General features: G+C 50.1%; 1 protein-coding gene across 3 annotated transcripts; it reads right to left on the reverse strand.

Annotated features, from left to right (window-relative positions):
* Positions 1–6,584: 6,584 nt before the first annotated feature.
* LOC311169415 (endothelin-converting enzyme 2) lies at positions 6,585–22,207 on the reverse strand (the record flags this gene model as incomplete). Of its 3 annotated transcripts, none has more annotated exons than XM_084231317.1 (19): positions 6,585–6,761; positions 7,470–7,565; positions 7,682–7,872; positions 8,053–8,120; positions 8,246–8,356; positions 8,564–8,667; positions 9,175–9,252; positions 9,350–9,448; positions 10,396–10,506; positions 12,607–12,721; positions 13,047–13,189; positions 13,745–13,933; positions 19,873–19,938; positions 20,110–20,256; positions 20,385–20,509; positions 20,917–21,132; positions 21,343–21,478; positions 21,816–21,902; positions 22,169–22,207. In XM_084231317.1, 19 exons carry the CDS (start codon positions 22,205–22,207, stop codon positions 6,585–6,587), a joined length of 2,298 nt encoding a protein of 765 aa, XP_084087443.1. The 3 variants fall into 3 exon arrangements, with proteins under 3 accessions (XP_084087443.1, XP_084087442.1, XP_084087444.1); XM_084231316.1 differs by having other exon boundaries at positions 21,678–21,902; XM_084231318.1 differs by lacking the exon at positions 21,816–21,902.
* Positions 22,208–22,887: the final 680 nt, after the last annotated feature.

The raw sequence follows: 22,887 nt of genomic DNA on the forward strand, positions 1-22,887 counted from the left end.
GCAGGAGGCGATACCCGAGAGGTCTGCTGCGCCACGTGGGTAGCTCCCCCGGGGGTCGGGATGCAACTCCTGCCGCAGAGGCTGCGGATGGCTTCACAGTGCTGTGCTTAACCCCTTGTGCCACAAGTCTGTGTTTTATACCAGTCAATTCCCGGCTCAGGTCTGGAGTTCCCTGAACGCTACTGCACTGCGAGATTTGGGATTTCCTGCGCTCGCTTCCGTAGACTAGTGGGCTGCGAGCCAAGATACCGCCCATAGATTTCCTCACAGCAGTGTAAGAAGTACCCACGGCGACACGCCAGCTGGCCGTGTGACCGGACGAACAGACAAGATTCTTGAAATCAGGAACGTTGAATACCGTCTGAGTAAAGTGTGTAATCTGTTTCTAACCGCACACCACTGTGGAACATTAACTTCATAACATCACTCCTGCTGGCGAGTGCTCTATTAAGGTGAGGATCAGCCTACCGTCCAAATTCCACCTGCGGAGCCAGATGGAGTAGAAATCAGTCAATTAAATGAAATTCCATGTTCCGATGCTAAAGTCTGGAGCTAAAAGCAAAACAAGACGAGGTCTTTGCCCTCAGTCTGACTTGGTCGTCCTCCTTGTTATCACTTGGAAGGGGGGAGGATGACTGACACTTTATATCAGGGCTGATTTTATTTTTTTAAAGATTGATTTATTTATGCATACAAGAGCTGGGGTACAGGCCAGAGGTGTGGGGGTGAGAGGATTCACCAGAGACAGAGTGGGGAACAGAACAGGCAGACTGACTGAAATACACTGCTGAGGGGAGCAGCGAGCAAGTCAGGAGAGGTTTGCTGCACCATGTGGGTAGCTCCCTGGCCAGCTGGGGCGTGAACTCATGCTACAGAGGCCGCAGACAGCGTCACAGTTTGCTTCTTAACCCTTTGCACCACCCGAAAGGGCCAGGGCGGATTTTAAATGATACATATTCTGGCAACCTTTTGAGTTTGATGGGATTGTATCCATCTTAGGAGTAAATCATACCTAACCGGGAATCAGCTTTAACCTTGATACAAGTTCTTGACTGTTTCAAGCAGCCCCTACACATTTCTTCTTCTGTTTGGACAATGTATGTATCTAGGAGGGGAAAAATGAGGCTATGAGTATGTATCTAGAAGGTGAAAAATAACTCTTCTCCACTTCATCTGGTGGGAACACACACCATTTAGCCAGAGTCTTATTTTATGGACTCTGAGGCATTAAAGTATGCAAGTGTTTTTTTTAAAATATCGGTTAGCACAACTTCATTCAACCAGTGTTAAATCAGCGTAGGCTAAATATCTGCATAGATATAAATGCAAAGGTCTGAATTCCATTTCAAACTTTGTTGCTCTTTTTCCACTTAATTGTTGGATTCTGGGGATGATCATCCATTTCCATTGTCAATGACTCCCCTACTCATAGTCAGCTGACAGAAACTGGGCAGTCCATAGCTGTTCTCCCTGTTCTATTTCTGCCTTCAAGATGTCTATACATTGTCATGCTTTCCTAAGTCAACAATGGAGATTTTTTTTTCCCTTAAATCTCCCCTTTTTCCATGACTTCCTTGTATTAGATCTCAGTTTGTATTTTTTTAAAGATTTATGCATACAAGAACTGGGGTATAGGCCAGAGGTGCGGGGCAGGGGGGCAGGGTGAGAGGATTCACCAGAGACAGAGGGGAGCAGAAGAGGTAGACAAGTCAGGAGAGGTCTGCTGTGCCATGCGGGTAGTTCCCCCGGGGATCGGGATCCAACTCCTATTGCAGAGGCTTCACAGTGCTGTGCTTAACCCCTTGTGCCACCAGGGAGGCCCTCAGTTTGTATTTTATAGCAGTCAATTCCCAAACAGTACCTTGAAGGAAATGGTACTGTAAAGGGTGATGTGGCTTAAAGCACAGCTTTTTGGTGACTCCAGAGGAAAAGTAGGTGAACCTTTGTTGCACTGTGTTTCAACTTTCTTGTAGATTTGAGATATTTCAAAATAAAAAGTTGGGGGTGGATGGGAGAGTGACAGACCTGGTATTTAAAACCAAAATATAACCTTCACCAGTTGTGATATGTGGGCAAACTTCCTAACCTCTCAGCCTGATTTCTGCTCTGTGAAATGTGAGTAATAAAGTATCGCCCTTGTTAATCCTTATGAAAATGAAATAAGACGATGCATACAAAGTCCTTAGCTTTAGATGCCCAGGTGCCTGGCAACTCAAGAGGAGGCAGCTGTCACGTTTTCAACTTCCTCAATCTGCAGAGCTGAGGTAAATATTTTTGTCCCCTGCTCCCCATCTCCAAGCATTCAAGCTCTCAAACCTCTTTGGCCAAATGCAAATTCAAGGCCCCGTGATAACATTGATATCCTGCCTTAAGCTTCATTTCCGTCAAATTGCCCTCCCAGAAAACTCTCCTTTCTACCGCATGACCAAGCTCCCAGTTTTGTGACCAAATTGCTCTCCAATTAGGCTATTCCATCACCTATTACCTCCCACCACCTTCCTTCAAACTGCACCCATAAGCCTGCCATGCTGTCCCCAAAAGCATGGCCTGCACTATAGAGCTTATAGTTTATGGATTATTCTATTTTTTCTGAGAACCATTCAGTCCAAAGCGTTACTTCCAGTTATTTCCAAAAATATTTACCTTAACACCAGAGATGTTCCTGGCAAGACTCAGCATTGCACTGTTTCCACTGGGTTGCTACTTTGTGTGATATTCTTGTTGGATGGCGGGGTGCTATAGTCCTTCCATTAATTCCCAGGACTGACAGCTGATGTTAAAATTCTTTTTTTCATATCTATGTTACAATTCCTCTTCTTTACCTCTCACTATGCCCTTTTTGTCTACTTCCTCTGATCATCCTAAACATTTCACCATTTCTGAATATGCTCTGTCCTTTCAAGGTAATCAGTCTTTGAACATAGCTGTTCCCTCTGAGTGGAATGGCTTTCCCTGTTTTCAGCTAGCAAATTCTCCCATCTGTTGCACCCCAGCTTAATGTCACTTGCCTAGGGAACTTTGCCTGTTCTACCCTTCCAGTTATTTATTTAATCTCTGTGTTCCCATCTAGCTTGATATACTCAGCTTTTGGAATTCAGGAAATGTGTCTTACTCATCTGGGTGTTTCTCGTGCCTGACACAAGGCCTGGATTGTGGTAGTTCTTGCTAAATATTTGTTCAATGAATGAATGACTTTGTATGGATCTTCAGTTCATCTTTGTGTATAAGAATAGTCCATCAGGAACTCTCTTTAGAGCCCAGAGCTGAGCACTGGGAAACTATCAGGATTCTCCATTTGTGAGTCATGCTAAGCCCACTGAAATCATCCTTACATTCTGTTCAGCCTGATATTTCCAGAGTACTTCCAAGTGTGAAATTATATTGCGGAATTACAATACCTTTTTTTGCATGGAGGTAGTTAAACCTCCCAACTGCACACCATAGCGTATGGCCAAGCACCTTACCAGTAACTGCTTTCATGTGTCCACGCAGAAGCACCATGCTTTATTCTCCTTCCGCCTTCCCACACCAGCACACATTGCAGATACTATTCATCAGCTTAGCAAGACTACTAAAGGTGAAGGTTACATAAGTCACCTGATGTTCACCTCGCCTCTTGAACCAAGCACCTGCAGAGTGTTCAACAAACAGTTGCTACTTGGCTTAATTTCAGCTCAACATGTGCTTAGTTTTCCTGCAACTGCCTGGTTGCTGCATGTGCTTGGCCCAGGGGAACCAGGCAGCATGGAAATGTACCTGCTGGTGATGGTCTCACTTGAAAGCACAGTGAAATTACCAGAAGGCACATCTGTTCGAGTCTAAATTCTGTCATAACCAGAAGACTAAATGGTGATGATTAAGAGTATCCAAGTTCCAAATCTGAGGATCTGAGTTCTGAATCTGACTGTAATGCAATCTTTATCTGGCACTGGAAGTTATATAATCTTTTCCCTTAGTTTCTCCACTTGTAAAAAGGGACAATGACAGAACCTCCTTATAAGTTGTTGTGGGAATTTAATGAGATGACGTTTTTAAAGTGCTTCACATGGATTTAAGCAAAATAGGGACTCTAACTAAGAGCTAATAATTATTAGTAGGGGTGTACACTTTGACCTTTTTGAAAATACAGGATTTTAATATCACAATGGTCAGCTGGTTGGCATCCTAACTGGCCTCTGAAATCCGATGTCAAGGGGTGGGCAAGGTTCTATGCTGCCAAGCCCCTCTCCTTGGTCATCATACTCTCTGCCATGGTAACTCTCATCTTCTGTGTAACACCCAAACTTCACAAGTCATTTCTTAATATTTCTTTGGGTTTTGGAATGTGCTAAGCCCATGAGTTCACTTCCTAAAACATTAAAGTTGAACTCATCCAACCTACTTACTTTGCAGGCTGCTAATGATACTGAGACCTGGAGAGGAGATGAGCCAGCTAAGGGGTGGCAGAGCTGAAGCCAGAACTAAGATTGCCACTGTGGTGGCACGCCTCTTTGCAGTACGTATTGCCATCCCCCCATCAAGTTGCCTCTCAGAGGTTCAAGCCATTCTTTCCCTAGGTCTTGGAGTTTCTGAGGCCACTTTGTTCCTTTCTGAGTAGTCGGCTACTTCCTTCTCTTGATTAGCTGTCAGTACTTCCCAGTGATAGGATGGGGCCCTCACACAGCTCTTTATGGGGACAGTCTACTGCTGGGGCAGGCTACAGACTATGGGACACATGCTAGTGCTATTGCCCAGGGACCCCCGAGTCAAACACCGCCAAAGCCTCACCCTTACCCTTCCAAACTCAACAAGCCTTCTACCTTAGGGAGCACTGGTTAAAGAGATTTGAGACTGGACTCTTTCCTCTGTTTTACTCTGGTCCTCATCTCACAGATAAAGAAACTGAGGCTTGTGGGGTTTAGGAACAGGCTCAATCTCATATAGCTATCAGAACTTCCATTTCAATTCAGGTCTCTGATTGCAGTGAAGCAGTGAAGTGGTTAGGGTTAAATATGTAAAACAGAAACTAGAGCTCATAAAAGATGGTTTCTATGGGGATTAGATGAGGTCATGAAGACGAAAGTGTCAACAGAAGAGTCACCTATGGGAAGGAACTAGCTTATCCATTGCCAGCACCTGGCACATCATTGGTAATAAATACACTTAAAAAATAAACATGAATGTATAAAATAGCAAATGAATAAAGAAATGCGTCACCTAGAAGAGGCGTCTAGACCATAAGCAGTATTCAATAAATGCTCTTTTCCCTCCCTCCCCCTGAAGAGTGGCAGACATGTCTGCAGTGTTTGTGACTGGCACTTGGTAGGCCTCCCTGAGTGTGTATAGGCGAGACGAGTGGCTCTCAAGAGCTCTGAGCCTTTGAGGCCATGGGGAAATGCATGTCTCTCAACCACATGCAGAGACGGTGCTCTGAGTTTCAGGGAATGGTATGCTACCTTGGTCAGGCCTCTCCTCTACTGCAGGGTAAGACCCACCCACCTTCCAAGCTGACTCTGGTCTTGTAGTTAGCCAGACTCAGTGTCAAGTCTGGCTGCAGCACCAGTGGAGGGTGGCAGCAAATCCTTCCAGCTGTAGAGCAGCTGGTGATGGGACAGCAGAGGATGTACTCTGCCCAGCCAGACTCAATTTCATTCTGTTCTTCCATCTTGCCTCTCTTCCTGTCTTCTTGGGGCTTCAAATCTCAGTCCTTTGTGTCTGGCGAGTAAGCAAATGAATGCTTAGAAGAGTGCCTGGCATGTAGCAGGTGCTTAATAAACACTGGTGGAATGAGTAAATGAATAAATAAAAATAGGATTGAAGGAAGAGACAGGCTGACGGATGTGTGTCTATTTATTGGCACAGGGTCCTACAGGGCCAAGACCGCTCCCTCCCCACCCGCTTCTCTGTAAAAATCTCTTCTTTCTCCCTGCTCTGTCTGCTTTCCTACTTGACCCAGGGAGTATCAAGCCACCCCCTAAAGACTTATGGCCCAAGACATAGGAACTAGCATCTCCAACATGTACACACTTCCCCTCTGAGCCCACGGAAACCAGGAGGCAGCAGGAAGGCTTGTAAAGGCCCTCAGATTCCCACTAATAGCTGAGCTCAGCTGATCTATCGGTGAGGATTGGCAGCAGTACTGAGAGCAGCAACATGAGGAGCATAGGGTAGGAGGCAGCCCGTGAAGGTGGGGCTAAAAGGAGCTGAGTCCACTTCTAAGTGAGTGCACTGAGTGAGATTTGGGGAGAAGCACTGTCAGAGTTTGCCAGGCACAGCAGCCCCCAAGCTGAGTGAACTCCAGATCAGAACATGGGGACTCCTTCCACTGGGGAGCTGGTGCCCCTAGGCCAGGCCTCCTCCAGACAGGGTGACAGGGAAGGATGTCACAGTGAATGGTGGGGGCTCTGCTGGAGGCAGGGGCACCCCCAAAGCAGAGGCACAATGTGTTAGTTGAGGAGGGACTGGGATTCACGTCACCTGTGGTGTAGAGGGGCTGGACCCAGCCCAGCTGGCATTTGCCTTCTCCAAACCCTGGAGCAGACAGTCTTGCTGGGCAAGCTGTCCCAGACCCTGGCAATCGCTGGCCATTCTCCCCCGACCCAGGTCTACCACACCTCACAGAGCTGCCCTGGGTTCATGGGGGAGCCGACAGGGCAGCCGAAGTGCCGCAGGAAGTCACGGGAGTTGGAGAGAGTGCCCAACACACGGAAGCGGGCAGGACTATGGGGGTCGGTCACCAGCCCCTCGTGAGAGCTCTCGGGTGTGCGGACCGAGCACCACACCTGCAGGCCAGGACAGACACGGGACATATGGTGTCTAGTGTGGGCTGGGTCACAGACACGGCTACAGCAGAGCCATCCCAGGGACACAAACCACCACTTCCCCAGCCCCTCAGCTCTGGAAGCCTTGGGGACAGAGGAGGGGGCGCAGCCAGCATCTCGGCCCCCACCTCCTCCTATTAGCACCAAGGAAGGGGAATGCATCCTCTTTCCCAAATTCCTTTAGGACAATAGATTGCCAGGATGGACATGTCTGAGGGGAAAAGGCACAGCCCCCAGAAGCCACCTGCTACAGTGCAAAGTACCTAGAGGAAACCCTTCCTGAGCCATGCTCTGCCACTTACTTTATTGCTGGGTAGCCCTGAATGAACCACTTTGTCCCCGAGCTTTAGTTTCTCTTCCACAGCCACCTCACAGGAACATGGTGAGGATGAATCCTGCTCCCCAACCTTGCCCCTCAAGCAGGGCAGCCCTGCCCTATGAGATCTGCAGAAGCCTCCTGAAGAATTCTCCCACCTCAGGCCTCCTTACATGCACTAATGGGCCCCTGCCCGGATCTGGGCTCTGGGCCCTCTGCCTTCCCGGCTCACCTTCCACAACGCAACTTCGAGCCCATTTCCCAGTTGCTTTCCTGCAAGCCCCAGACTTCTAATGACCCACCCAGGAGGGAGTGGGAAGGGGCAAACCCCAGGCCATCCAGGAGGGCAATACCTGGGCAAATCCCACAAAGAAGAGCTGGTGGTTGGTGAGTCCCACAGCTGGCAGCTGCTGCTCCTCCCCATGCTTTCTCAGCCATGCTTTGTAAGCCTGCGGTTCGGCACAGGGGTGGCAAGTCCATTAGGAACTGCCCTTGACTTATACCCACTGCCTTTCGCCCCCAGGACAGGAGGGCATCCTCCATTGGAGGGTCAGTGGCTACTCACATGGTAGGCCGCCTTCAGCCCACCGTTGTCAGCGATGTTCTCCCCGAGTGTCTGGCGGCCATTGAGTCTCTCCCCGTTGACCTGATACTGGCTATACTGTTCCTCCATGCAGGCTGTGTGGTTCCGGAAGGCTGCCAGTGACTCATTCTGCCACCAGGGCCGCAGGTTCCCTTCCTTGTCATACTCGCGCCCTAAGGAGAACTAACCTTTGCAGCCCACGGAAACCAGAACGCAATCCTTAGGGACAGGAACACCCCCAATAGCCCTGGTCCACAGACTCCGGGGTACCAGGGTCTGCTCCCAACATCCCAAGGTCTTTCAGGAACCCCTGGGAAATCAAAGCTGGAGGGGACAATTCCATGGGCCTCTACCTTGGTCATCAAAGGCATGTGTCAACTCGTGGCCCATCACCACGCCGATGCCACCGAAGTTCAGGGCCCTGGGAGATAAGGAATGCTGAATGAGGACATAGTGGGGGCACTTCTGAATCCCATCTCCAGCCTTGCTCCCCGCTCACCCGCAGGCCCAGGGCCCAATACCCAGCCCCTCCTGCCTCAGACACACTTGGGGTGGTTGCGGGCGTAGAAGGGGGCCTGCAGGATGCCAGCAGGGAAGACAATTTCATTCTTGGTTGGTAGGTAGTAGGCATTCACTGTCTGGGGTGTCATGCTCCACCTGAAAGACAGAGAGGAAGAGGCTAAGGCTTCCTACTCCTGACTCAGCTCCCATCCCAGCAGCACTGACCTACCTCCTCCAAGGACCTCGTGCCTCTGGTTTGGGATCAAACTTGCTCCCCCACAACTCCCCCCATGTCCCCCATTCCTGGATAAGCCCCTCCTCCCACCTCTCGCTGCCCCAAGTGACTCCAGCTCCCATTCTCACTGGTCCCGGCTGGGAGGCTTGCGGAGCTGGTCAGCCATCACCTTAGCGGAGAAGTTATACAAATTCAGCATGTTCTGGAAGAAGGAATCTTCAGAGACTTCATACTGTGGGAATGGTGGGAAGCAGAGAGTGAGCAAGAGAACATGTTTGAGAAAATAATGACCCCAGTTTGACCACTAATTAGTACCTCTCTGAGTCTCAATTTTCTCAACAATAAGATGGAAGTAAAATATCTAGTATCTAGTAAATAATAATTGCCAATATTTAAAAATTACTCATATTACAGGTGATTTATTTTTATTACATGTCGCCTTCTTTTATTCTCACCAACACCCTATGAGGTAGTTACTAATAAGACCCACATTTTACGGATGAAGAAACTGAGGTCCAAGCAGGGTAGAAACAGGATTTGACCCAGTTTTGACTGCAAATCCCTGCTTGTTACCACAGTTGTTTCACCGCCCTCTGGCCACAGCCTGGCACAGAGCCAGCACCGAGCGCTGGTTGCTGGTGCTTGTCTCTGAAAGGAGCCAACAAGCACCTCTTTCCCTCCCCAATACTGAGGCCCAAAAGCCAAAAAAACAGTGTCCCCCATGAGCCAAGGTACTCACCCCATCATAAACATCATCCAGCTCTTTGGGGTCCAGGATGAAGTCCGGGAAACCAATCATATCATAAATGGCGTCTGCCTGAAGAGCCCAGGTTACAGGTTTTTCACCCCAGGTCAAAAAACTGTATCCCCTATCCCCACCTCCAGAGGGCACCCCAAGCCTGGATACGGCTCACTTTCTCCTTGGCTGCCTGGCGGGTCTTCTCATCCATCCAAACCAGGCGTCCCAGGGCCTCCTCAAAGGCAGTCCGGATCTCGCTGATCATCCCCTCTGCCTGGGAGGGAGGGAGGGGATGCAGTCGGGCCCCCACCCACATACTTCCTTTCTCCCCATCCACCCCTATGCCCAGCCCTGTCCTTCCAAGGGGACATGTGGGGGTGCCCAGGCTCTTGAAATAAGACTAAGCATCTGAGAAGGATGAGAAGAAAATAGGATTTGGGAAGGTACTAGGATTGGGGGTGACTGTTTTTCAAATTAATTGAAAACTCTGAAAAGTTACTTAAATCAATAATATAAATATAGTGCATTATTTTTTATCTAATTATGAAAGGAGGGCATTAATAGCAGTATATTTAGAAAGAAGAGTCAAAAAAGAAAATAGATGACTTTTAATCCCCTCACTCAAGACGTAATTCTTTTTAACATTTTGATTATCTACTTCTAATGTTTTTTCCTGCCAGGATACACATACATAATACAGAATTATGTTGTGCAACATGTAGATGTACATGTACACATGCATGTGTCTATATATGTGTATATATATGGAGTTGGAGGGGTTAGGTGACATATCCCAGATTATTCATGTGTGTATATGTGTGTTTGTGTTTGTCTATAACTTATTTTTTTCTTTTCATTAGTTCCATAGCTACCTCATAATCCATCCTATCATTGTTCTATTCTCCTGTGATTACCGTGTACATTCTCCCCTACTATAAACAACACTGCCATAAACATCCTTGCTGATAATATATTAAGCACATTCATTATAATCTCCTAATAAATATTATTTTTCTGGTTATAAAGATAACAAACTCATCATAGAAAACCTGGAAAATATAGAAAACTTTAAAGGATAGAGAATCCCTCATAATCCCACTGCCCAAATTAATCAGTAAATTTGTTGACTAATGTCCTTCCAGTTTTTTTCCTACATGTGCACACATATATGGACAGTGACATTTAAGTAAAGGGTGGTGCTGGAAGAATCTGAAGACTCACAATTTCTTTGCTTTGCCGGTCAAATGTGGCCTTCACAAAGAGGGAGCCCAGAGCGAAGCCAAGGGCGTCATCCGTATTGGAGATGCAGGTCTGCCACCTGGGTATGCAGGACTGTAGAGAGGAAAGTCAGTCCCCCCAGAGACAGCTCTGTCCTCCCACCTGAGGGAGTTCTCTGGGGCTAACCCCTCTCAAGTCTGGACAACAGAGGCCCAGGCTTGGGGTGCCATCTCTTCCTTGGACTCCAGAGTAATGAAGAGCGGTGTCCCAGTGTGTCAAGCCCAGCAGGAAGGCCTTGGGAGAAACATGTGGTGCCCACTCTATTCTGAGCGTTCTTCTTCTCTCAAGTTTCTAAGAGGCCCATTGGGGTCCAGAAGTCTCTTTTCTCAGCTCCACATCTCAACCTTATATCCAGTCAGTCCCCCCACGCCAGAAACCTGGAAGTCATGAGCTTCCTCCATCTCCTTATCTCCACATTCAATTTATCAGCATTTCTACTAACCCCACTTCTTAATCCTCTCCCCTATCCATTCCTTTGCCATGTCTCTGCCCTACACTATCATCTATAGCCTAAAGATTGCCATGGCCTCCTATCTAGACATTCAGACTCCATTTTCTTTTTTTAATATATTTTTTAAAGATTTATTTTTTTAAAGATTTATTTATTTATTTATACAAGCACTGGGTACAGTCAGAAACGCGGGAGGGTGAGAGAATTCACCAGAGCCAGAGCAGGGAGCAGAACAGGCAGAAGGACCAAAGTACACTGCTGAGGGGAGCAGCGGGCGGCAGGAGAGGTCTGTGCACCATGTGGGACCCTCACCCGGAGGCCAGGAATGGAACCGCGCTGCAGAGGCTGGAGGCAGCTTCGCAACCCAGCGCTCAACCGCTGCGCCACCTGGGAGGACCCAGACTCCATTTTCATCCCCACTCCCATGCCAATTCCCTCCATCTTCCATTAACTTCCAGAAAGATAATTGTAATATGTAAAGCTAACCAGGCTATTCCCCTGCTCAAACCATGCTGTGCTTCTCCACCTGACACAATCAAGGCAGACTTAAGCCAGCACTCAGGTTTCCTCATGGAATGTCCAGGTCCACCTCACCATCCTCAGACTCTCAGTTGTCCTGTTCTCAAGTTTATGCCAAGAACACTTCATGCTCCTTCTGGCCTCTGGGAATTTGCACATGCTGTTCTTTCTGCCTGAAATGCTCTTCTCTCTTGCTTTCTTGGAGAATTCATTCCTCAAATAGTACCTCTTCAGAGAAGTCTTTCCTGGGGCTCCCCCGCCCCCCCCCCCCGCCTGGGGGCCAGGTAGAATATGCTGTCCCCATTTCTGACCTATAGCACAAAGTCTTTGATACAATGTCAGTAATAATTGCCCCTAAATAGAATATGTTTTTGTTTACATGTCTATTTCTGGCCCATCTTTAAGTACATTTATTCTTCCCTGTACCATCATCATCAGAGCTGCATTGCCTATATACACCAATCATCGGGAAGGCGGGTAGTTAAATTATGTTACTTTAGTTCTCATAAAAACCCACAAGGTATTCCTGTTTTAAAGACCAGGGCAAGGTGGGCCTCCCCTGGAGACGCAGCGGTTGAGCGCTGGGCTGCGAAGCTGCCCGCAGCCTCTGCAGCGCCAGCTCGATCCCCCGCAGCCAGCGAGGGTCCCACATGGCATGCAGACCTCTCCTGCCGCCCGCTGCTCCCCTCAGCAGTGTATTTCTTAGTCAGTCTGCCTGTTCTGTTCCCCGCTCTGGCTCTGGTGAATTCTGTCACCCTCCCGCACTTCCAACTGTACCCAGTGCTTGTATAAATAAATAAATAAATAAATCTTTGGTCTCCCCTGGTGGCACAGCGGTTGAGTGCTGGGCGAGGCTGCCCGCAGCCTCTGCAGCGCCAGTTCGATCCCAGGCTACCGGCGAGGGTCCCACACACCAAAAAATAAATAAATAAATAAATAAATCTTAAAAAAAAAAAAAAGAAAAGACCAGGGCATGGAGTTGGAGAGACTAGGTGACATGCCCAAGGCATGCCCAAGGTCCCATAAGCTAAAAGATGGAGAACTTGAGCTTGGAAATTAAATTAGTTTGGTCTCTAAGCATGTGCACCATACTATACCATGAGGCAAATGGTGCCTGGCACACAGTAGGTGTGAAGCATCAACTAGACCAGATTGGAAGGTGGGGGCAGAGTGAGAGAGCTCACCTTCTTGGTGCCATAGAGGGTCTCCAGTAACTTCTCTTGTGCTGACTCAAAGCGTCGGTCTAGGCTTGAGGTTGTCTTCTGTACCAGGTTCCAGATGAGATAATTGTTTAAGATGCTGGTATGCAGATGGGGACATAAGGAAAGGGCAGGTAGGATATCATTTCCACCACAAACCAGCTGCACAAAAGTTCAGGCAGCAGGAGTCCTAAGAGCTAAATGTAAAAGCTATCTTAGAATCACTTTCTCCAACGCTGGGACCGTACAGATGACCCTCTGGAGCCACAGCCTAGGGGAACAGCCCACCGACATTCCATTTTGATGTTTGGAAGGTCCAGGGCCTTGCGAAATGCTGGATGAGCCAGTCTCCTATGCCCAGTCCCTGTCTGAGACCTGTACAGAGCCCTGAGCCCCACCACCACATTCCCTGGGCTCCCCCTTACGTTGGCTCTGTGCGGTTGATGAGCTCCGACACCTGCTGCAAATAATCCGTCCCATATACCACCACAGGCTCAGAGTCACTGAGCTCTAGAGGTGACAGCAAGAAAGACAGAAATTCCAGCCAATCCATGGAGGGGGCCAGAACCTGAAAGAAAAAAAATTATCTCAAGCCTCCCTGCCTGGCCACCTGGCTTCCCGCAGACCCTTGTTCACTGATCTGCTGGAGCCCGGACACTCTTCTCATTGCCATGCAAGGCTACTGGCTACTCAGTGGCCCTTTCCTATAATAAAATCTTTCCAGGGCTGAGCATCCACAATCCGGGAGCCCAACAATTTATACAAGAAAAACCACCATGTGTGATTTCAGCTGGGCACAGATATCACAGATTTTCCTAACAATTGATGAAATATCACTTCCCTGACACTACCCAGTCTTCCCATACCCAAACCTGACTATAGAAACCCTTACCCATTACTTCTTCATAATCCAATAACTAAAGGGGTCAAAGCCCCTTTAGTTATTGTTTTGGATTTTTAATATAACCCCTCTATGCAATCCCAGAAAACATGAAAAGTACGATGAGATGACCCAGAGAGCAAACAAGGGAAGGCGGGAAAGCTTGGTTGCCTAAGGAAGATGTCATGAAGGGAAGCTGGGTGCTGACCCCCAGCTCTCTCCACGCCCCAGCCCCCACCCCACCTGCAGCTCTGCAATGCTCATCTTGTGATAGATCTTCTCTTCATCGCGCCGCTGGTCCTGGGGTACTGTGATGTTAGCCAGTTGTATCTCCAGCTCCAGCACCTGCTGCATCTGCTCCCGTGTGGAGGCTGGTCGTCCCCCCAGCAGCACCCCCAGCTCCTCCATGTAGTCCAGGTAGGCAGTCAGCACCTGTCAAGGCCCAGAGTCATCCTCTGAGCCCAGCAACAAGTCCTGCCTATAGCTGCGAGAGGCTGCTCTGACCACCACCTCACCATCTCTTCTGCTGACTTTCTTCACAGACACTTTCTTAGATAACCTGGTTTCATTTCTGTCATATTATTCACCACCATCTGCTAGGATCTTATTTATTTATTTGTGCCTTTCTTCATCACCTGTTTCCCCCAGCAGGTTAATTCTAGGGGAGTACCATTCCATACTGAGTGTTTTTTTCACCACTCTATCACCAAGGCCTGGGATAGGGCCGAGCCCAGAACAGGTGCTCAATAAACATTTGTCCAATGGACAGATCTGCTTCCCACTCTGCTCTTCCTTCTTATTTCCTACACTCTTTTGAGTTTTCCCAGCCCGCCAGTGACCAGGCGCCTCCACTTAACAGTTGAGGGAATGCCATGGGGAATCTGGTTCACATTAGCTTCAATTCTCTTTTGCCTTCCATCCTGCCAGGCCTAAAATTTACTGCTTTCTCCACTCCCCTCTGATCTCCAAGGGGGATAAAAGCACACAAAAGAAATATTAAGTCAGTGGTGTAGAGAAAAAGAAATGTTAAGTCAATGGTGTAAAGAAAAATGGTATTGGGGCCTCCCCGGTGGCGCAGCGGTTGAGCGCTGGGTTGCGAAGCTGCCCGCGGCCTCTGCAGCGCCGGTTCAATCCCCGGCTGCTCCCCAGCCACCGGGGGAGGGTCCCACATGGTGCGCAGACCTCTCCTGCCGCCCGCTGCTCCCCTCAGCAGTGTACCTCGGTCCTTCTGCCTGCTCTGCTCCCCGCTCTGGCTCTGGTGAATTCTCTCACCCTCCCGCACTTCTGACTGTACCCAGTGCATGTATAAACAAAACAAACAAACAAATAAATAAATAAATAAAAACATGCAAAAAAAAAAAAAAGAAAAATGGTATTGTTGGCAGGAATGTAGACTGGTCCAGCCCCTATGGGAAACAGTATGGGGGTTCTCAAAATATTAAAAATAGACACATCATATGATCCAGCAATCCTACTCCTAGGTATCTACCTGAAGATATCTACCTGCAGGATTGAGGCTATCAGAGGGTGGGAGTGGGGAGTAAAAAGGGGAGAGGGCCCAGTGGACTATGGTGGAGGATTATGGATGCTTTAGTGGTAGGCAGGTTGTGGTAACATGCAACTGAAGAGGTGTGATCCTATATTCCTAAATCATAAACAGGGTTGTAAACCAATGTTACTGCAATAAAAAATAACACAATTTAAAAAAATTTAGCTATCACAGTACACACATGTATCAGATTCTCTGCTGGGGCTTTACAAATAATGTATCTTTGCCACAACACCCCCCGCCCCCACCCCTCGCACAGCAATTCCATGGAGTGGGTATTTGCCCCATTTTTCAGATGTGGAAACAAGCTGGGGAAGATTACATGACTTGATTCACACCTGCACCCGGGGCTGGAGGAGCACAGGGCCATTGGCCCTGGGCCAAGTACAAACCCAGATTGCCTGGGTCCCTACAACACTGAGCTGCATGAGGGCAGGGGCTGTTTTGCTCCATTCTCTACTGTAGTCTCAGGCTCTAGCACAGCATCTGGCTTATAGTAGGAACTCAATAAATATTTGTTGAATGAAGGAATGAAAACCTGCAGTCACCATCCCCACCCCCACCCCCACACTGCTGAGCAGGGACAACTCCCAGGGACAGCTCCTCACTCTTTATCTGGAAGCCCCACCCTGTATTCCCTAATCTCCAAAGAGCATCTCCTTTTCCCCTCTACTGAGGAGTATTAGATCCCTTAATAACCACTCCCTGCCCTAAATGCCCCAAAACAGATGACTGGATCCAGAAGATGTGATATATATATACAATGGAATACTACTCAGCAATCAAAAAAGATAAACTCACACCAATTGTGGATACATGAATGGGGCTTGAAGAGATTATGCTAGCAATGGGCCTCCCCGGTGGCGCAGTGGTTGAGCGCTGGGTTGCAAAGCTGCCCGCAGCCTCTGCAGCACCGGTTCGATCCCCGGTTGCTCCCTGGCCACCGGAGGAGGGTCCCACATGACGCGCAGACCTCTCCTGCCGCCCGCTGCTCCCCTCAGCAGTGTACTTCGGTCCTTCTGCCTGCTCTGCTCCTCGCTCTCGCTCTGGTGAATTCTCTCACCCTCCCGCGCTTCTGACTGTACCCAGTGCTTGTATAAATAAATAAATAAATAAATCTTAAAAAAAAAAAGAGATTATGCTATCAAAATAAGTCAGAAGGAAAAAGATAAATATCAGGTGGTTTCACTTACAGGTGGAATACAGGGAAACTGAACAAAGGGTCAAAAAAAATGGACAAAACTTGCAAGCTGACCATAGCTCTGAGGCTTATGCAGGGAAGGCGGAGGGAGAGCACACGGGACTGTGGTGGTGGGAGAATTATGGGGACTACACCTGAGGGGAGAAATCAAACATGGTGCAAAAATTAACTGTGGCATAAGAAAATAAATTAATTTTTAAAAACAACCACTGTCAGTACTTCAAAACTTCTCCTTTACCCTGCCTCTCCTCTTCCTTGCTGCTGGTGGCAGAGGAAGAGGTTTGAGTACCAACCTCATCAGGCCAGCTCCTAACGGGGATGGCTGACTCCACCAGGGATCTGGCCCCAACTGAGCCCTTTTTCCCCACCTCATCAGCTTACAATTTACTTTTGAGACTTTCCCAAAACCTGTTTTCTTCCTAAGTTTTTTTTTTAAGATTTATTTATTTATGCATACAAGAATTGGGGTACAGGCCAGAGGTGTGGGAGGGTGAGAGGATTCACCAGAGAGAGTGGGGAGAAGAACAGGCAGACTGACTGAAATACACTGCTGAGGGGAGCAGTGGGCGAGAGAGACACTACCCCCTGTCTTCCCTTACCCAAACCTGACTGTAGAAACCCTTACCCATTACTTCTTCATAATTCAGTAACTAAAGGGTCAAAGCCCAGCACAGCAAGCACCCTCTAAGAGATGCTTTAGTATCTCTTCTGACTGTTTTGTGGCATCTTGTACAAGTTGTTTTGGATTTTTAATATAACCCCTCTATGCAATCCCAGAAAACATGAAAAGGATGATGAGATGACCCAGAGAGAAAGCAAGGGAGACAGGAGAGGTCTGCTGCACCATGTGGGTAGCTCCCTGGCTCGCCGGGATTGAACTTGTGCTGCAAAGGTTGCGGATTGCTTCATAGTGCGGTGCTTAACCCCTTGCGCCACCAGGGAGGCCCCTCCTAAGTTTTCACCTACATGAACCTTTTGTACCGAAGCTCCCCCTAGATGCTGGGACAGGAGACCCAGCCCAAGACAACCGAGAGACAAACTGAGGCCTTCTCCTGCCCCTTTCCAAGTGCTGGAACATGTGGTTCTCTCCTGCATTTACAAGTCTTTCATCCTTGACTAGTGTGATTTCAAAAGCACATATCAGTTTACACTACTCCCCACACTTGAGTTTCTCTTGCTATTTCTTTGGGAATAAATGTCAAACACAAGCATAATGTAAGTCGACATACTTGTCCAGAGGATTTGGCCCACTTCCCTCCAGCTCTACTCTCTGAGCCATCAACAGGCTTCCTCCTTCCCTCCTCAGAGCTTTCTCACTGGAAGCTGCACCCTCTGCCTAGAATCCTCTCCCTTCACTGAGCCTGCCCTTACCCTAAGACTAGCTCTTACACTCACTTTCGGAATGCCATGATTCTCCTCTGAAACACTCCGAACAACTGCCAGGCCAGTGCCAACGTCTTGCTCACCACATGCCCAGAGAAGGCTCTGGTGGAGAAATGCTCAGGATGAGCGTGTGTGTGGACAGGGACGCATGCCTGTCCTGGAAGCCCTACTCCACAGCTGTCTCTTTTGCTGGTTCTTTCTTCCACTGCCCTTAACATACAGGGATCACCTTCTTTCCTTTCTCTAGTTTTCCCCTCACCTCTTCCTAAGCCTTTCTCTAGTTTCTAAGATTGAGATGCTCCCTCATGTCCTCAGGTCCCCCCCAGGCTCATCCTTTCTCCACGATTTCACCTGGCTTTCATAGCTACCTGCTGATCTCCCCATATAGATGACACACAGGCCCTTTGCATGCACATGTCTAAAATAAGCAGCATTACTCCCAAGTGTCTGCCACATGCAGGGGTTTATATTCTTCCACCCCCAAATACCTATGGGATGGATGCTGTGATCGCCATCTTACAGATAAAGATACAGTCTCAGGGAGCTTAATCAGCCTGCACCAAGCAGCATAGGTGAGATTGAAATCAAGGTCTGATTCCAAAGCCTGCCCTTCTCCTGTGTCAGAGCACTGTCTCCTCTTCCTCAATGTGTGTTAAGTTGGTTTTTCTAAAAGACACCCCTAATTCGCTAAGGACCCTTCCATTCCACCATGATTCAGGTTTTCAAACTCAAGTCTATCTCTTCCTCCTTCTGCTCCTCTCTTTTTTTTTAAGATTTATTTATTTATGCATATAAGAACTGGGGTGTAGGCCAAAGGTGCAGGGGTGAGAGAGGATTCACCAGAGACAGAGTAGGGAGCAGAACAGGCAAATCTATTGAAACATACTGCAGAGAAGAGCAGTGGGTGAAACAGGAGAGGTCTGCTGCACCATGTGGGTAGCTCCCTGGCCAGGGATCGAACTCGTGCTACAGTGGCTGCGGATAGCTTCATAGGTTGCGTCTTAACAATCCTGTGCCACCAGGGAGACCCCGCTCCTCTCTTTTACCAGCTAGTCATCTACAGTTCATGATTCATGGTGTGTCTCTTACATCCTCCCTTTCTAAGGTTCCTTCTGCCACTTCTCCCATGTGGATCCTTACAGACCGAGAGCCTGGAATACTGCAAGAGACTAACTGATTTCCAGATTCCCTCCATAGCATCTACTTTTCACAAGCCAAACTGGCTTCCCAAAGCACTGTTCACAGAGCACCTGCTCAGCGCATGCACTGACTCCCTGAGGCCTCTACAATACTCAATGTGGCATTCCAGGCCCCCTCCATAACTAGTCCCTACCAGCCTTCCAGTTCCTCACCTGCTTTTTTAAAAAAGATTTATTTTATTTTTTTATGCATATAAGAGCTGGGGTGTAGGCCACAGGTATATGGGGGAGTGAGAGGATTCACCAGAGACAGAGTGGGGAGCAGAATGGGCAGATCGACTGAAATACACTGTTGAGGGGAGCAGTGGGTGAGACAGGAGAGGTCTATTGTGCCATGTGGGTGGCTCCCTGGCCTGGCCAGGGATCAAACTCATGCTGCAGTGGCTGCAGATAGCTTCATAGTGCTGAGGATTAACCCCTTGTGCCAGCAGGGAGGCCCCTTCTCATCTGCTTTGAACTCTACATTTTACCAAACTGGACCCCTTCTCATGGTCCCAACTTGCCTTAGCCTTTCCTTCTTCAATACTCTTGTTTAAACTATCCTATATCCTAGATAATCTACAGGGCATGGCTCCTATGTAATCCCATTAGGAAACCTCTGGCCACCCAAGCAGTAGAGATCCACTTCTGAGCTTTGTTCTCGGCTACCTATGTCCATGAACCCATCTACACTGAAAGCTTCCTGTGACAGTTGCTCTGAAATGCACGTCTCAGAACTGCTCTCCCTGCACCTTGCACATAGTAAGTACCAACAAAATGTGTTCCTGGAAGACTAGAGGAAGGAGGAGAAGCAGAGCGGGAAGAAGGGAAGGAAAGAATGGAGGGATGCAGGAAAGGAACGGAGGGAGGGAGAGGCACAGAGGGGAGGGGAAGAGGAAAAGGGACTGAGGACAAGAAAGAAGGAAGGAACAGCAGCGGCTCACTGAACAACAGGACAGGCTCACCTTCCCCACACTGACCCTGGGGAAAGGGGAAAGCGAACAGAGATCAGCCCAGCTCAACAGGAGGGTTGGGGGGGTGTTCTGAGGCTGTTCCTTACTTTCTCGTTGGCAGTCCTATTTAGGTAGTAATCTCGAGAGGGTAAAAAGAGCCCAGACTGGTCCACCTGCAACAGCAAGAAAAGGGAGTGGGACCTCCATCCAGACACTGTCTGACCTCCATCCAGGACTCTTGGATGGAACTAGGAGGGTACCCCAGCTTGCTAGGCAGAGGAGAGGGGAGTGTGGGTTCAGCAAAGAGTCCACAAATCTCTCTGCACCCTTCCAGAGCCCTGTACCTGGATAACATTGCTGTTGGAACTCTTAGAGTCAGCACTGATGTAGACAGTGAAGAAGGGGGTGGCCCTGTAGGTCCCTGCTACTGCCTTCAGCACCTCCATGAAGTTGTTCTGGTTCCAGGACCCCGTAACGTTCCAGCCACCAATCTGCGTAGAGACCATAAGCAGAATCTATGGCACAGGACCACCCCACCCCCACCCAATGCTTTCTTGGGCCAGAACCTCTCCCAAGGCTTCTCCTGCGCAACCTGCCCACAGCCACCCGGGGGCCCTACCTTGTCGATGAGGTCTCGCAGCGGCTGGGCGCCCAGCTCTTCAATGCGTTCCACCTGCAGGCAGGATAGGTAGAAGCGCTGCGTCTTCCGCTCAGCTTCACTGCTAGAGTTGAAGGTGGCGTTTTCTGCGGGGTAAGAGACAGGGTCCATATGGCAATTATGTTAACTGCTGGGGGGCAGGCAGGCGGGCCCTTACTTGGTTCTTCTCCTTGCCTTCTCAAGCAGTTCTCCTAATAAAGACTGAAGTAGGAAAGTTTAGTTTCCTTTCCTGGTCCATGGAGACCCGCAAAGATATTTAAGCACTGCAGGTACCCTGGGTATCCACCATCCCTCAGCAATGCTCCCCACAGAGCACAGAGGGAGCCCCTCTCTTATATTCAACAGGAGACCCTCCTTTATAACACTCCAGAATGGCTGTCATCCAGTTACTCATTCCTTCATGGACATTTACTGAGACCTGACCAAATGCCAGGCCCTGACCTGGGTGTGAGGCATGTACTTGGCACAGCTCTTCCCCGACAGGCCCACTCACCAAGCAAGTGCTTCAGTATAGCCTGGTTTTGGTCCCAGAGGCTGTTAAAGGTGTTCCATCGAGAACGCCCATCAGGCAGGGGGTTCCTCCGAATCCAGCCTCCACAAGAGAACTGGTAAAAGTCCTCACAGGGGCTCACAGCTCGGTCCAGGGACTCCAGGATTTTTCCAGCAACTCGAATGCAGGCCTCTGTGAGGCAGGTGCTATGGGATGGGTCTGTGGCAGGGGACATGGCCAGGGGGTTGGGGGCTGTCAGTCAGTCTAAGAGAGACAAACACTTTGGGAGAGGGGCAACAGGAAAGCTGGGAGGAGAGAGAGAAGCTGGGGGGGGGAAGGCTGATCTCAACCAGAGAAAATCTTAGGGACCCTTCCTCCTCCAGAGCCCCCACAGCTCTGAGGTTTGGAGACAGGTACGGGCCCACCTACCTCTGTGGTACTGGACCCCCAGGGCCACAAAGCAGCCCAGAAGCAGTGCAGCCAGCAGTAGAGAGACACCTGCCAGGATCAGCTCCAGCTGGGTGTGCGAGCCTAAGAACGGCCTTGTCCGCTTTTGGAATCCCACCTGGGGAACACAGGGTAGCAGAGAGCTGGCAAGCTGCAGGTGAAGAGCCCAGATCACAAAGGTGCTCCCAGAGGGTGAAGACGCAGGCAGTTTCCAGACACTAAGCAGAGACGGTAATATTTTGGGCACGGGGCGACGAGGCAGGTGAGCTGCGCCCCGACACTGTTTTGTGCAACGTCATGGCTTAGGATCGCCTCACCATGGTCCTAGCGCAGAGGCCAGAGATGGAGCGGAGGTGGGGGCAGCTGACCCTCCAGGGCAGCCCAGAGCTCCTGGGTGTGCCAGGCGTCATGCCAGGGCTGGGGCCTGGTGAGAAAGGGAGCACCCCCGTGCCCACCTCCACGCCGTCCGGGGAGGCCCCGCCCTCTACCGGGGTCTCGGGTGCGTCTTCATCCCGTAGCGTGGCCCGTTTGTACTCCACCATCTGCCAGACAGTCGGGGGCGCCAGCCGAGGTCAAGCAGACAGGACTGTTTGCCCACGGCCCTGCCCAATACCCCTCGCCCGGCGGGCCCCTCCAGCCTGCAGTGCGGCCCCTTCCCCATGGCTGGGCTCTCCGGCCGGGCCCCCTCCCCCTCCCCAGTGCGCCACCCCTGCCAGGCTAGCCCCAGCCCCGAGGCTGCCCGCCCGCTCGGCCTCACCCCGCCCCTCCACCCGGTCCTCCCCCCGGGAGCTCTGGGGGCCCCACTCACGTTGCCGCCGCCGCCCAGCTCCTGCAGAGCGACGTTCATGGCAGAGTCGGGGCAGGCGACACCTTAGGGCGCCTGGCAGCTGGCGCTCTCCCAGGCCGCGGCCTCAGCCCCCGGCCCGGCCCCGCCGCCGCGCGCCATCCCATCCGCCGCCGCCCCTAGCTCCGCCACGGCCGCCCCCGCCTGCCCCGGCCCTCCTCCTCCCCGCCCCCCGCGGCGCCGCGCCTGGGGGTGGGGAGGGGCAGGAGGAGGGGCAGGAGCGCGCCCGCCGCTCACCGCTCCGGGCGCGGGTGGCCGATCCTCCGAGCTGCGCCAAACTTGCCGTCCCAGCCGGAGCAAGCAGGCCCCCAGAAACGCCACAGAACCCAGTCTCCTCGACAGAGTTAGCCCCCCCCATCCTCAGCAGCACCCCTTTGCACCCATCATTTACATTCCCTTGACCCAGGCCCAACCAAACCTTGCTATTTCTCGACCCTATTCCCCATACTGCAAGACCTCCGATCACCTGTGGACACTTTTGAAAAATGATGCGCTCAGAAGGGGCATCTTCCTCCAGCAGGTGCACAGCATGCACAGAGCACACAGAGACACTGACACACGTGCAGGTTGTCCACACATGTCTACACAGAGAGCGCATCCCAGTGCACACAGGCAGGCACCCAGCCCAAGGTACAGTCCACAAGCACACTCACACAATGTAGACACCCCCAAGGCACCCAGAG

This window comes from Talpa europaea, assembly GCF_964194135.1.
Source record: "Talpa europaea genome assembly, chromosome: 4".
NCBI lineage: Eukaryota > Metazoa > Chordata > Mammalia > Eulipotyphla > Talpidae > Talpa > Talpa europaea.